The sequence below is a fragment of the Rhinatrema bivittatum genome, chromosome 3, assembly GCF_901001135.1.
Source record: "Rhinatrema bivittatum chromosome 3, aRhiBiv1.1, whole genome shotgun sequence".
Lineage (NCBI taxonomy): Eukaryota > Metazoa > Chordata > Amphibia > Gymnophiona > Rhinatrematidae > Rhinatrema > Rhinatrema bivittatum.
The window spans coordinates 279656737-279671031 of NC_042617.1; the positions used below are offsets into that span (position 1 = coordinate 279656737).

Here is a 14295-nt window from a genome sequence, read left to right on the forward strand (position 1 = left end):
TGAAAGCCCAAGTAGAGGTGAATATTTAAAGATTTTATTCTAATGTAATAAATAGTTAATTATCTCTTTGGAAAAAGTGTTAACACTCTAGGTTTCTGTGAAGCTTATGTTCTGTCTGTAGGATAATCTCCAGATGCACCCCACCCATCGTCCATGAAGAATATCATGCCCCTTCTCTCTGTCCCCCAATTCAGTGTTTCCCAACCCTTTCCTCGAGGTGCACCTAGCCAGTCAGGTTTTCAGGATATGTATAATTTGATTTAATAAAATTCAGCTCTCCTACTTTTTAAACTAAGCTCCAATGACTTAGCTATAAGTGTCTCCACAAACTTTGGATGTCATCAGCTACTGACCCCCTCCACAAAATTTCCAGCATTATCAACCATGTCTAATTTCTTCCAAAAGTGCATCAGATCTTTCTGTTCCCTAACCTCTAAAGCTAGTTCATTCCACAATTTCAGAACTACCATGGAAATGCTCTATTTTGAAGTCTAACTTGTCAAAAGGCTTTTACCGATGGAAGCTGTAACTGAATACAAATGAAACAGATTTGCATACATTGGAGACCCAGAGTATGCAAATCTCTCTCATGTATATTGGTTGTGGCAATCCCGAAACCCAACTGGTTAGGTGTGCCTTCAGGAGAGGGTTGGGAAACACTGCCCTAATATTCTCCATTTCATCATCTGACACTCCTCCACTAGATATGGTTGCTGATAGTAATTCATGCTAATGAGAATTATATGAATATTAAAATATTTTAACACAATACAGGCTTTTGCATCTAACACACTTTACTTACAAGAAACCAGTTCAGTAGATAGTATGGCATATTCATGGTTCACTGGAAATATTTATGTATTTAGTCTGCCCACTAGTGGCGAGTACTGGTCAGGTTAATCCAATGACAACCCACCTTGCCAGAGATGCCAAACACTGGCCCCCTGAGCACCACAAACAGGTCTGATTTTCAAAATAACCAAACTCTACAAATTATTCTGATTCTTGAATCATTATCTGTATATGCTACCAGGTATACACAGCACTACAGAAACATAATAAACAGTCCCTGCTTCTTGAACATATGGGATGGGGAGGGGGGGATTGTGAGTTAAAAATAGCAGGGCCAGCTGCAAGGAGTGGAGCCTCTTGAGAATCTATATAAGTGGCCCATGGGTGAGTTAGAAAAACCATGTGCAAGAACATTACGTTCATGTTTTAAAAGCAGCCTCAAGGAAGTGAGTTTCTAGGCTGGATTTGAATCTTGCAAGATTAGGAGTACAGCACATTTGCACAGAATGACTACTGCAGGAGCTTGGTGCAGGAAGATGATTAAGATAGCAATGAGGAGAAAAGCATAGATAAGAGTGGTCATATCTACATATAAATATCTCAATATTCATTGGGGAAATCCTGAACATTAGATATGTTTTGGCACTCAACAGAGTTCAACATTTTTGTACTATGCAGTTTGTCCACTTGTTCAATGTATTTTTTTGAAATTACTGATTAGTTTGCTTTTACTGTACTGCAAGTACAGTAAAAGTGATGTGACATGGCTAAAGCAGAGGGAATGACAGTGAAGAAATCACCAGAGACTCCTAAACTAATCCCAGTGTTACCTTACACAAGTTCTATTTTCTTTCTGTATTCTTATCTTACCATAATTATAAAAAGCAATAGTAGGATCTGATAAGTCAGTGGCAGTGCTGTGAACTGTAATGCAGGAGATTTAGATTCAATATCCAAGTTTATTTTTACTCCTTAAACCTGCTGTAGTTGCAGTGTTCACAGTTCCTGTGAGGGAAGACATCCCAGCTATCTCTTGCTCAACAGCAACACCTACAGACCAAGCACAGGGTACATCTATACTGGGCTCTGAAGAAAGCTGAGATTTGTAGCCCTTGCCCAAGAAATATTGTAATGATGGTTGGGCAAACGAACATGGGGGGAGGGGAGGGCTGTTAAATGGATGGAAAAAAAATCCCAGTTGTGAAAGAAGGTCTATTCCTGTAGGAGCCAATTCTAATTAAGTTGAAAACCTAAAGAAACCAAAGGAAAACTGCCAAGTCAAATAAAGAAGAGGATTGAAAAGAGTCAATTTCTCAAGAACTGGAACCATCATAAAATAAGGAATTGTCTCCCCAACACAAAGAAATTCCCCATCTGCAGTCCTACAACGTATTCTCATGTTCTCAGCAATGCTTCCTTTAAGAAGCCTACCAATGCTTTACCTCAAAAATCGTCAGATTTTTTTTTAAGATATTTAGTGTTGTAGCCATGACTAACTTGTTTAGCAAACAGTTCCATTAACATCAAGACTTTTGAAGAAATTAAATATATTTTGCTTGATAGAATCCCTTTTTGCTTTGTTTATTCCCTGAAAAAGCATGAGAAGGGAAACCCGGGAGATGGGAAAAAGCATGGCAGAGCATTACCTCAGTTTCTTCACCAAGAACATCCTCTTCATTTGCTTCCTCTTCAGCTAAATAAATTACAAAACATACAAACTTAATCCGCAAAGCAATAGCCTGCATAGCTGCTCTTTTCTTTTAGTACTTGCTGTTCTGCCTAATCACTCACAGTTAATAATTACGGGCCGATACAGTACAGTGCGTTCCGGCAGAGCACACTGTTAACCCGCGTTTAGATGCGCTAGCTTTACCCCTTATTCAGTAAAGGGTTGAAAACGTGTGTCAAACCCCCCCCCCCCCCCGAAACTAATAGTGCCCGCAACATGCAAATGCGTGTTGATGGCCCTATTAGTTATTCCCGCGGGATTCACTAAGTAAAATGTGCAGCCAAGCCGCACATTTTACTTTCAGAAATTAGCACCTACCCAAAGGTAGACTTAATTTCTGCCAGCGCCGGGAAAGTATACAGAAAAGCAGTAAAAACTGCTTTTCTGTACACCCTCCGACTTAATATCATAGCGATATTAAGTCGGAAGTCCCAAAATAAAAAAAAAAAAAAATTTTATGTAAAATCAGCACATGGCTCACGGGTGAAAACCAGATGCTCGATTTTGCCGGCGTCCGGTTTCCAAACCCGTGGCTGTCAGCAGGTTTGAGAACAGATGCCGGCAAAATTGAGCATTGGCTGTCAAACTCGCTGACAGCCGCCGCTCTTGTCAAAAAAAAAGAGGCTCTAGGGACGCAAGCCCTCATTTAAATACTGAATCACGTGCACAGGAGAGTGGGTGCTCACCCGCTCTCCCACGACTTTTACTGAATCGGCCTGTATGTTGGATAAGCATGCAAAAGTTTGCTGTTATTTTTTCAAGTGTAGCCAATCCAACAAAGTTGCTAGGCTATATTATATCCTTTCAGATCTGTTTTATCATATACATAATCTACTATCACCATGGAGCCAAGCCTAACCAGGTAGGACCATTGTATTACAGACGGCAATGATGCATTCTTCTTTGTAAAACCTACATCTGTGTTTCAGGATTTTTCCTTAAAATGGATGTAATCAACTAGCTTATCTGTGACGTTTTTAATGCAATTTATGGAAAAAAGGAGTGGGAGTAAAGCTTCATTGCTCATTGTCAAGCACATTGGCCCTTGCCAGGTGGGCTCCGGAAGTTGTACCAACCATGTTCAAGGTAAGCTTGTAGCCTGTTGATCAAATCTTGCTTGTTTCCTTTAGTTTCCAAGCCTCGGGCTGAACATTCTTGTTTTAGTTCAACCAGCTGCAAACAAGAAGAGAGGAAAAGTTTCTAGATACACTATACAAAAAGTGCACCCACTACTATCAACTTTCCACTAAAAGGAAGCAAACCCATATTTAAAAACAAGTCCAAAGATCAACTGAAAAAAAGCCTTCTTTACCAACTCCCCACCTCAGCTCAAATGACTTAAAACCTAGAGCGTCCAGTCACCCGAGTCTCCAAGCACCTCAATGATCCCCCTCGCTAGAAATCAGCTACCAGGCGGAGAGTGGGAAGAAAAAGGAGCGAGGGAGACCTTTACTTTGGTTTAATGGGATTTTGGAGAAGAGGGGAGAGCAATGATGCTGGCTCAGTACTGCATGAAATTTCATCCCCCGAGCCATTCTTTTCATTTGAGGCCCTCACGTACACCCTCCGTCTGCTATTCACAGAAACACCATTTTCACCACAGGGTTCGGTCATACTCGCGCGCGCACCTCACTTCCCTCACCTTCAGCTTATGAATCTCCACCACATCCGCCATCTTGTTGTTGTCGCTGCTGCTCTTCCTCCTCCTTTTTTGTGCACCACCAACCGGCCAATGTCGATCGCAATAACTGACTAACAAATAACAACCACCCAAAGAGGAGAAGAAAAATGCCACACTGACAACAAGACCCTTCGCGATTGGTTTAATCAGGCGCGCCCCTGTCCACGCCCCCCGACCCAAAAGCTCCGCCCGCTAAATAATTAGATATTTAGAACCTTCTTTCTTTATTTTTACTGTAGTTAAATGAAATTGTCCCTTTGAATTTCTGCACTTTTGTACTTTTGCACTTTCATTTTTTCTTCACTTTCCCCTCAATAAAGAGCTCCCGGGCTTTCGTCTTTCGCGCGTCACGTGACAGAGGGGGAATTGAGCCTGCTTCGGTTTAGTGGTTGGAAGCGGGAGCGAAAGGACACACCTTGGCCAATCACAGAGGAAACAGTTAATGACGAAACGGTTCATACAAACCAATGTTGTCGCCTTTGGTGCCGGCTTTCCGCTACGGAGCTTTGGAGGCGGAAGTGATTGCGCTTCCTGGAGAATCAGAGGCTATAGGTGGGCGGCGCGGACGTTTTATATCAGGTGGTTTTTTTTATTTGGTCGTTTGTCTTTGCCGTGTGCGGACGACATCAGTTCTCCTTTAGCAGTCGCTAGTTTGTTGGGACGTGTTTTCTATTCTGCACGCCAGGGCCTTCGGGGGGACGACGACGACATTGGTTTATCAGAGCACTCTGGGATTTGTAGTTCTAGGTGTAAACAGCGGGCCCACACCACCGGTCTCAGAGCGGGCTGGTGCCCCTCTCCCGGGCACTTTCGTACGGTCTGAAATAGGCCCACACCACCGGTCTCAGAGCGGGCTGGTGCCCCTCTCCCGGGCACTTTCGTACGGTCTGAAATAGGCCCACACCACCGGTCTCAGAGCGGGCTGGTGCCCCTCTCCCGGGCACTTTCGTACGGTCTGAAATAGGCCCACACCACCGGTCTCAGAGCGGGCTGGTGCCCCTCTCCCGGGCACTTTCGTACGGTCTGAAATAGGCCCACACCACCGGTCTCATGCGCTGTTATTAAAAGTCCGAGGATGATCTGAGTTTATGTGACTCATGCTCCTTGCACGTTTTGGCAGCTAAAGGGGACATGGTTTGTGGTCTTTTCCCAGGTGGTAGTGCTCATATCTGCACTTGAAAGTTGGGTCAGTTCTGGTCGTTCACGCCGTCTGTTTAAAATTCTCTCTCTATCCCCCGTAACCTGAAAAAGGAGAGCATCCGGGCCTGACTCGCCTGTTCACGGTGACTGATTAAGGGCATACTACTCTGAAGCCTCGGGGCAGTGAAGTCGGAATACGGGGCAATGAGAATAAGTGGAACCTGAGGTACCCATTATCATTTGTTAGTTGTTACAGACCAACCCACTCTGTCGTCATGTTGTAGGTCATCTTGCAAATATATTTTCAATAAGTAGGAAAACTGTAGTTTCTGGAATATGAGTATGGGATTCTTGGAGGGAAGGGAGGATTTATGGAATATTTATTCTTTACCATGAAAATTGTAAAAAGCTATCACAGTGCCACATTTTCTGCTATTCTCTCTTTGCCAACCTAGACGGGACCCTGAATCCTAATAAGGTTTATTATGCAAAGATCTGCCCTAAACTGTACACTAAATCTCATGTGGTTGGAGTAATATAAGCTCATGCAATCGTATACTTGTTTCTGTTTTGGCTTGCCTAGCCCAACTAATTTACCATTAAAAACTTGCTGAGTTAAGAAAAAGGGTCTAGAACTTGCCTATACACTAGTGAACAGGCCAGGCTGGCTCAATCCAATGTCCATCAAACCCAGCATGCAGTTTTGTGACAGTATCCAGGCTGTTGCAAGAATCTGGCAGATCCCTTAAAATAGACCTATTTTCTGTTACTCACTCACTGAGCTAGAAATATCTTTCTTTAATGCAATATTTCTCAATGAGCAGGCCCTAACAGCATTTTTGCCAGTACATGCAGTGGTATTATTTGGAGGAGGAAGTCAACCAGTATTGTTGCCACACAAGTAATGACTGCCACCGGCTTCGCTGCAGCCATGAGTGGGACATTCTGTATTATCATAAAACACCTGTGAAAAAAAAAATCCTGGTAGTAACTTTGCTATGGCCCCTACACCAGTACATACTGTTGCTGCTTCCAGGTACAAGGTCAGCTCTTCCCTACCACTGACACTGAACATCTGATCAGTTCAACAGACTAAACAGCTTTAGCCCTAGCTGCCACCACTCTGGCTCTATAAATAAACCAAAATAATCCAACAGGTTGCTGGTTATTCAGCCACCAAGGCTGCTAGAAGCACCAGACCCCTTAAAAGAGTAGCATCTACCACCAATGTTAGTATTTTTAGTCCCACACATAAGAAGTTGCCATACTGGATCAGAGCGGGCATCTATCAAGCCCAGCATCCTGTTTCCAAAAGTGGCCAATCTAGGTTACAAGTACCTGGCTAGTACCCCAAAATAAAATAGATCCCATGCTACTAATGCCAGTAAGAATGGTGACTATTCCTTAAGTCAAATTGATTAATAGCAGTTTATGGACTTCTCTGCCAGGAACTTATACAAACCTTTTTAAACCTAGCTACACTAACTGCCCTAACCACATCCTCTGGCAATGAATTTCAAAGCTTCACTGGGGGTTGAGTAAAAAATAAATTTCTCAGATTTGTTTTAAATGTGCTACTTACTAACTTCATGGGGTGCACCCTAATCCTATTTGAAAAAGTAAATAACCAAATCACATTTACCCATTCTAGTTCTTTTGCTTTTATAGACCTCTGTCATATCCCCCCCTCAGCCCTAACGTCTATAGCCTTTCCTCATAGGGTAGCCATTCCATCCCCTTTTTTTCTCTGGATTCATTGTCCTCTGGAGTGAAGAGAGCTAATATTTTTTTTTCTTCTCCTGCGCTGGGAGCAAGAAACAACTCATTTGTCATAATTCTTGTAATTAAAACATTAGTGGGTGGGTGGTGTGAGACTGGAGGAGACCTCAAAAGGGAGAAGGTGTATACTACTAGCTCTCCCCCTTCACCCTTTAGCCATGGTAGGACCCTCATAGTCTTTAGCCATAAGATGGAACTTCTTTTCCCCTACTCTTCTCCAATTCTACCAACCATCCCATATACAGCAGTTTAAGAGGTCTGCCAGCTGGGCCCTGGCATCAAGAAATACTGCTTAGGTCTACCTGGCTAATAATGTTTTCCGAACATTTCCTCCAAGAACTTGTTTTAACCCCTGCTATGCTAGTCACTTTGACCACATCCTCTGGCAACATATTTTCCAGTTTGTGTGCCGAGTAAAAGTACTTTCTACGATTTGTTTTAAATCTGCTGATTTTCAGTGCCATGGAGTGTGCCCTTGTTTTAGTATTATTTGAAAGGGTAAACACCTTACAACTTTATACATTTATCATGTTCCCTTCTCAAGCATTGCTTTTCCAAACTAAAGAGAGCCCGAACCCGGATAGCCCTCTCTAGCATTTATCACCCTCCTCTGCACCTCTTCTATTGCTGCCGTGTCTTTTTTGAGATGGAGGTGATCAGAACTGCACACAATTCTCAAGATGCAGTCACACCATTCATTGATACTGAGGCAATATGATATTTTCCATTTTATACTCCTTTTTGGATCATTACTAATATGTTCTATTTGCTTTTTTTTTTTGGCTGCTGCTGCCACACACTGAGCTATGGATTTCAAGGCTTAAGACTTGGTTGTTTAAACATGGCTTTCCAGACCCTAACTGAATCATAACCCAACATTAACTTCAGTCAGTCATTTTCGATTGTCGTAAATAATTTAAGCCTTGTTCTGTTAAATTTGTTCTATCTTCTTCTTCCTCTCCCAGTCTTGAACAGCCTTGTTTTATTGTAACTTCATGGTTTCTTTCCCTTGTTCCATGTTCATGTTCATTCACACCCCTTGTTAATTGTAAACCAGCATGATGTGATTTTATCATGAATGCTGGTATAGAAAAACTCTAAATGTATTGTCCACAAAGACTCAAAGATCCTTTTCATGAGTGGTGACCCCCTCTACAAAACCCAGAATTGTGTACCTGTAGTTGGAATTATTATTCCCTCTGTGCACCACTTTGCACTATTCCGGCAAGAAGTAGGCCAAATTACCTATGCTGTTTGGGTGACATCATCCAACAGCGCACTAGGCAGAGCCTTCTCTCCAAAAATAGAGCTTTGCTCTGCTGTGCATGGGTGGCAGTTCCCACGCGTTACGTGTTGCAAAATCTCCTCAGGTGTGGATAACCTTCTCCCCCTTTTTTCCTCCTCCCAGAAATTTTGTCTCCCTAATGCAAAACCCCCAAAGCACTTTTCAGTGCTAAAATGTCCAAAACCAATGTTGATTCACGTATTGCTAATGGGGACTTATTATGTCCGTTACAGACAGACATAATTATTTTAATATACACCTGGGACCAGATTATGACCAGGCTGCCTACAGCAACTGCAGCTGGATGTCTCTGCGAGTGCAGCGTCAAAGGGGCCAGAAGATCGTCCAGCTGCAAAAGGAGGCAGGGGGCTTATTTGCATTGGGCAGTTAAGCCCCCTTCGCCAAGACATTCCAACTTAATTCTCCCCAGGCCCAAAGACTCATCATCCAGACGCACAGATGAGCTGTGTCCATTGGCACATGAGAAAGGCAGACCAGTGTTTCCAAACATAAATCTAAGCACTCGGAGGAACATGAAGCCACTACTCTACAAGTAAAGAGTAAGGCTTCTACAGTCCAGGAAACTGCGACATTAAGACACCCCAGATCGCACTTCGACCCTGAAGATTAGTCATCCAAAGTGTCCTATGCCACCTGCGTCAAAAAAAGGTATATCCAGCCCAGTGCCTCGACAAAACGCTTCGAAGCTAGTGGCGCAGATCTGCAGCCACACGAAGCATGCACCCGATGCAAAAGCGATCTGTCTAAGCACAGAGGCATGGCCACGTTTTAGCGTCCAGTCAGATGAATCCAGAACAAGTGGGCTATGCACTTCTACCAGCAGATGGAGCAAGCTGACTTCACAGTACATATACACCTGCAGTGACAGCCCGCCAGTATTCTCAGTCTCCAGCAGATGGGCAACGTGTATTTCCCCACAGTTTAAGAAGGATAATTAAGGAAGAAAATTACTGCCCTGCGGTCCCCTCCCCCAGCTGAGATTTCCTGAGGTGATTTCTGTGGTCCCTCAGATGAGTGTCTTGGCCTGCTAACTGATTTTCCAGCATGGGCTTAGCTGTTTGAGCAGCTGAAAGGTAGCGGATGTTGGAAGCAGAGCACAGCAGTGATGGCAAATGCCATCTTCTCCTGCAGCCAGAGACCATCCCTGTGCTCAACCAAGTAAGGCTGAGCTCCAGTAAGCTTAAAAAAAAAAAAAAAGTACAGAGACTTAGTGGGAGGTTTTACTGGCACGGCTTCCTCCCTCCAGTCTCCGTGCATCGTCCCGACATTCGTCTTGCTCTGTGGGAGGTCGAGGGACGTAGGCTGTTCAACCTACCAGGCTGCCCATCTAGGCTAGGCCCCCACTCCGAGGCTTTTTCTGCATGCTATGTGGTAGGCCGTAATGACTTTTTACGCGCTTTATTAGGCTGCCCTCTACAGGCTTGTCAATTTGGCATGTACGTCTCGCTGTGCCTCCAGTTTGTGTGCACAGTAAAGCCTTATCCTCTGAGCGCCCACGTAATGCGCCGCCTAGTTGCACGCTTATGTCAGCACACATCTAGCACAGTGTGCTTACTTCTTTGTGCGCTTTCCTGTTGGCTGCCTGGGTGAGCACCTAGGCGTGCGTGCAAAAATATTGGACCCATAACTTTTTGGGCGCCTAGTTGAGCACATATAATAAAAAAAAAAAAATATATATATATATATATATATAACACAGCTAGACTCACACCTGTGCCTAAGAAGTCTAAGCACCTTGCTCTTTGCACTTTGCTCTTTGGAGGCTCAGGGTGAATTTTCTTCCTCCGATTTCACTATGCCTGGTTCTTCCCAGCCAGATGTGAGTCTGGGCAAGGATATCTCAGGTGGGGCACCTGATTTTGGATCTCCCCTAACTGGTCCTTCAGCAGGGGAAAGTAGTGCAGTGAGTACGCCCCATGTACCTCCCGGTCTGGATGTTTCTACTTTTTCATGGATAGATTTTTTTTTTTTTTTCCAGGGCTTTCAGTCCTTTCTTCAGGCGCTGTCCCAGGTTCCTAGGACAGAGGCACAGTTGGGAACCTTGCCTTATGTTGCGTGCCGAAGTACCCCCTCTAACGACATTGGCTCTTTTGGCTGGAGAGCCGGATAGCAAGGATGACTAAGTCAATCCTGCCTCTTTTGATGATGGGTGGATTCTCCCCAGATTGGAACATATAGAGCCTTGTTGCAGTTCTTTCATAAAGATGAACTGCCAGCCTTGATTTCCCCGACCTTGACTATGCTTGGCATTCCTGGCACGGATTCTGCTTCTGAGCCGAAGAAAATCCTATTTTGTTTTTTTGCGCAAAGCCTCTTGTGGGGTTTTTTTTCTGTGATAGAAGCCATTCAAGAATTGATTGGCGACCAAAAAGGTGGATGGTCTTCATCGAATGACTTATGAAGAGAGATTGAAGAATCTAAATATGTATACCCTGGAGGAAAGGAGGAGCAGGGGTGATATGATACAGACGTTCAGATACTTGAAAGGTTTTAATAATCCAAAGTCAACGACAAACCTTTTCCATTGGGGAAAAAATCAGCAGAACCAGGTGTCACGATTTTAAAACTCCAGGGAGGAAGACTCAGAACCAATGTCAGGAAGTATTTCTTCACAGAGAGGATGGTGGATGCCTGGAACGCTCTTCCAGAGGAAGTGGTGAAGACCAAACTGTGAAGGATTTCAAAGGGGTGTAGGATAAACACTGTGAATCCATAAAGCCTAGAGGATGGGAATGGCTTTCGGGAATGACTGCTACAACCTGGTGATTAATACCCTTATTCAATAAACATTCACATGGTTAATGCGACTCCACATTGGTCTATGCTTCAACGGCAAGAGGAAATGTGGAAAAGAGGACTTGCATTCAGGCAACAACCAACAAGGCTGCACAGTCTGGGTAAACAAATAAGCGTGGGAGTAGCTTGCTTGTTGCGGTTACTACCCCAAACCAATTAAGCCTGATACATCATTTGGAATGCATATCCAGCACAGCTCACTGCTTCAGTGGCAGGGGGAATGAAGAAAAGATGGTTTATATTCAGACAACAACCAACACGGACTGAATTGCACAGTCTGGTTAAACAAATGAGCTTGGGAGTAGCTTGCTTGTTGAGGCAGTTACTACCCTAAACCAATCAAGCCTGATACTTCACCTTGAATCAGTATCCAGCGTGGCTATCTGCTTCAGCGGCAGGAGGGGAATGAGGAAAAGAGGATTTACATCCAGACAACATCTAACAAGGCATTGATATGAGCAGTATGAGTATACAAACATCGGGGTAACTTCTCGTAACGAAGGTTATTACCCTCAAACATTAAGCCTTATATTTCACTTTGATGCAGCTCCAACACTGCATCAATGGCAAGCGTGGAAGGAAATTGGAATAAAAAAGTTACCAATAAAAGCCCTGAACTCAGCGGTCGGGGTAACAGAAAGGTATGGGAAAATAAGTGTGAGAGCTTGCTGGGCAGAGTGGATGGGCCTGTTGGTCTTCTTCTGCCATCATTTCTATGTTTCTATATGTTTCTATGATTGTTCTTGAGTGGGGTGCCTCAGAGGCTACTTTCAAAAGGGGTTGGATTTTGGAAGGCCTTTACCCTCTGGATCAAGTCCGTCAAAGGAGGAATGGCCTTGAAGGATGCTCATGGAAAGATTGAGACTATCCTTAAGCAGACATTTGAAGCTGTGGCAATGAACTTGCAGATCGCTTTTTTGTTGTTCTTGGTGGCTCACTCTTATTTGCTTCTCTCCCAGGAGGTTGATAACTCTGGGGAACATTCCAGATCAGTTATGGAACCTGCTGCTGCCTTTTTGGCTGATGCGGGCTGTGATTTGGTCCACACTTCAGCCAGAGGGTAGCTTCAATTGTGGCGGCCAGGTGTCAGTTATGGTTGAGAAATTGATCGGCTGATGCAACCTCCAAGGCTAATCTCACCAAGTTGCCTTTAACGGCTCACTCTTGTTTGGTAGCAAGTTGGCGAAGATGGCCAGTAAGTGGGGCAAATCTCCGGTCCCTCATTTGCCGGAAGATAAGAGACTGGTACAGTGCTCCCTTGTCAATAGAAGTCGTGCTAGAGGTTCCAGGCACTTTCGACCCTATAGCGGAGCAACCTTTCAGAGGATTTGGCCCTTCGGTAAGTCTGTCCTTTTGTTCCCGACAGCCCAGAAGAGGCACAGGCTTGGGTGGTGGACCCTCCCGACACAGCCAATGAAGGCTGGTCGACTCACCCCTGGGAATAGGAGATAGGGAGTCACCTCTCTCATCAATAAAACACCCACACACATTGCTGTATTCACTAAATGTGTAGTGTTTTTTTTAAAAGACAGTCACAATTTTAAAGTTAATTCTGTAATCAAAACAGAGATAGAGACCTGGACAAAATTCATTACATTTAATATTGATCACTAACTATGTTACCGAACCTTATGGCACTTTTGTAATCGGACAAATTGCAGCATTATTACTTTTATGTGCCTTAATGTAAACCGTTGTGTCGGTCCCCACCAAACGACGGTATAGAAAAGATTTAAAATAAATAAATAAATCCAAGGTGGGTCAAGGTCACATCAGATCTGTGGGTCCTGGAGGTGATATGCGCTGGAGTTTCGCAGTATTCCTAGCGACGTGTTCATGGCGTGTCTCTGTCACTCCCCGCAGAAGAAGCAGGTGGCGAAGAATACACTGGCAAGGCTCCTCTGGCTGAGGGCTGGGATCCCAGTACCCACGTCGCAAGAAAATACGGGGTGATATTCCATTTATTTTGTTGTGCCAATGAAGGAGGGCTCCTTTCATCCCATCCTGGACCGCAAGGGCATCAATCGTCATCTACCTCGTGCACTACATCTGGGAGTGAAACACGGTAGATTTAGAGTGGAGTGGGCCCGCTGCTTAGGGCTGCAATCCTATGCAACGCACACGTCCGCGCTCCATGATTGCCAAGCTGCTGAATTCAGCTCATAAGTTGGAGATTCTGCAAGCATATCGCAGACCACGGAAGCTGAAGTACGAAGGTGCGTCTGTATGATTTTCCAAGGCTACTCAGCGACAGTAGCAGCCAAGCGCAAAATCTTTGCACTGACGTAACGGCTCACTGAGAAAAAGATCCTGTTTCTGTTGCAGTTTTCAGCCAAACTCCGGATTACTCACAATAGTACGGTGACCATATGCGACTCTGTGGAAGCAGCTACCCCTTTCCTTACCACGCTCTGAGGCCTGGCCTGGCTGATACCATGCCTCACCTAGTTGGTAACATGTTGATTTCTGTCCCTGAGGGTTGTTTGGTTTTTTTTTCCCCAAGAAGAGACATCACAGTTTTGCTGTTTGTGTTTTTTTATTGCTGGCTGACGTTACTAAATCAGTGGCGTCTTGGACATCACCTCACTAGATTGTTTGTTTTTCTATGTTCCTATGTGTTTGGTAGTCAGTGAGCTCAGATGACTATGCTATTTGTATAGCAAACACTGGCTTTTATCGAGGCTACTTTATTTTTCCTTTTCACTTTGTTTCCCGGTTGCAACACTACTTATTTGACTATGTTACTAGTACTAACAGTATTCTTTTTTTATTTCATCCTTGATGGTCTGCTATTTTTTTTTTCTTTTTGTTTTGCATTTCCTTGTAACTTGTGATGGGAGGTGGGGATCCTCATGATTGCTAGCGGCTCTCTAGTCCCCCTTGTGGGGGGGGATATAGATAAGAATGAGAAGGAGTGTAAGGCTCAAGGGGAGAGGAGATGAGGTTGGTTTCATGGGAGGGAGTGGGGAAACTTGGTGACTTTTATGATTTCGGAAGTATCATTTTACTATTGTATGTCCCAGATGATATGCTACCAATGGCCTGGGCTTAGGCTTGGGGGCTCGGGCTGGG

At 44.2% G+C, this 14295-nt stretch overlaps 2 protein-coding genes across 8 annotated transcripts in view; one reads left to right on the forward strand and one right to left on the reverse strand.

Moving 5' to 3' along the window:
* The window catches only part of SARNP (SAP domain containing ribonucleoprotein), a 214069-nt gene extending 209758 nt beyond the window's left edge, over positions 1-4311 (reverse strand). Inside the window, exons 1-3 of the mRNA XM_029594794.1 lie at positions 4164-4311; positions 3598-3694; positions 2439-2485 (exon numbers count right to left, since the gene is read on the reverse strand). Coding sequence (XP_029450654.1) covers positions 2439-2485; positions 3598-3694; positions 4164-4196 — 177 coding nt within the window. The 5' untranslated portion in view covers positions 4197-4311. The remainder of the gene's footprint in view (positions 1-2438; positions 2486-3597; positions 3695-4163) is intronic.
* Positions 4312-4563: 252 nt separating this feature from the next.
* Positions 4564-14295, forward strand: part of ORMDL2 (ORMDL sphingolipid biosynthesis regulator 2) — a 99138-nt gene continuing 89406 nt past the window's right edge. For 3 of the 7 annotated variants that reach the window (XR_003855534.1, XR_003855533.1, XM_029594795.1), the window contains exon 1: positions 4564-4781. Coding sequence is in view for 2 of the 7 variants with exons in the window: in XM_029594795.1 (XP_029450655.1) it covers positions 4645-4781 (137 nt within the window). In the remaining 5 variants the exon portion in view is untranslated. Of the gene's footprint in view, positions 4782-5124; positions 5569-14295 lie in introns of those variants that run through there. The other 4 variants (XM_029594800.1, XM_029594798.1, XM_029594796.1 and 1 more) reach the window with 4 other exon arrangements.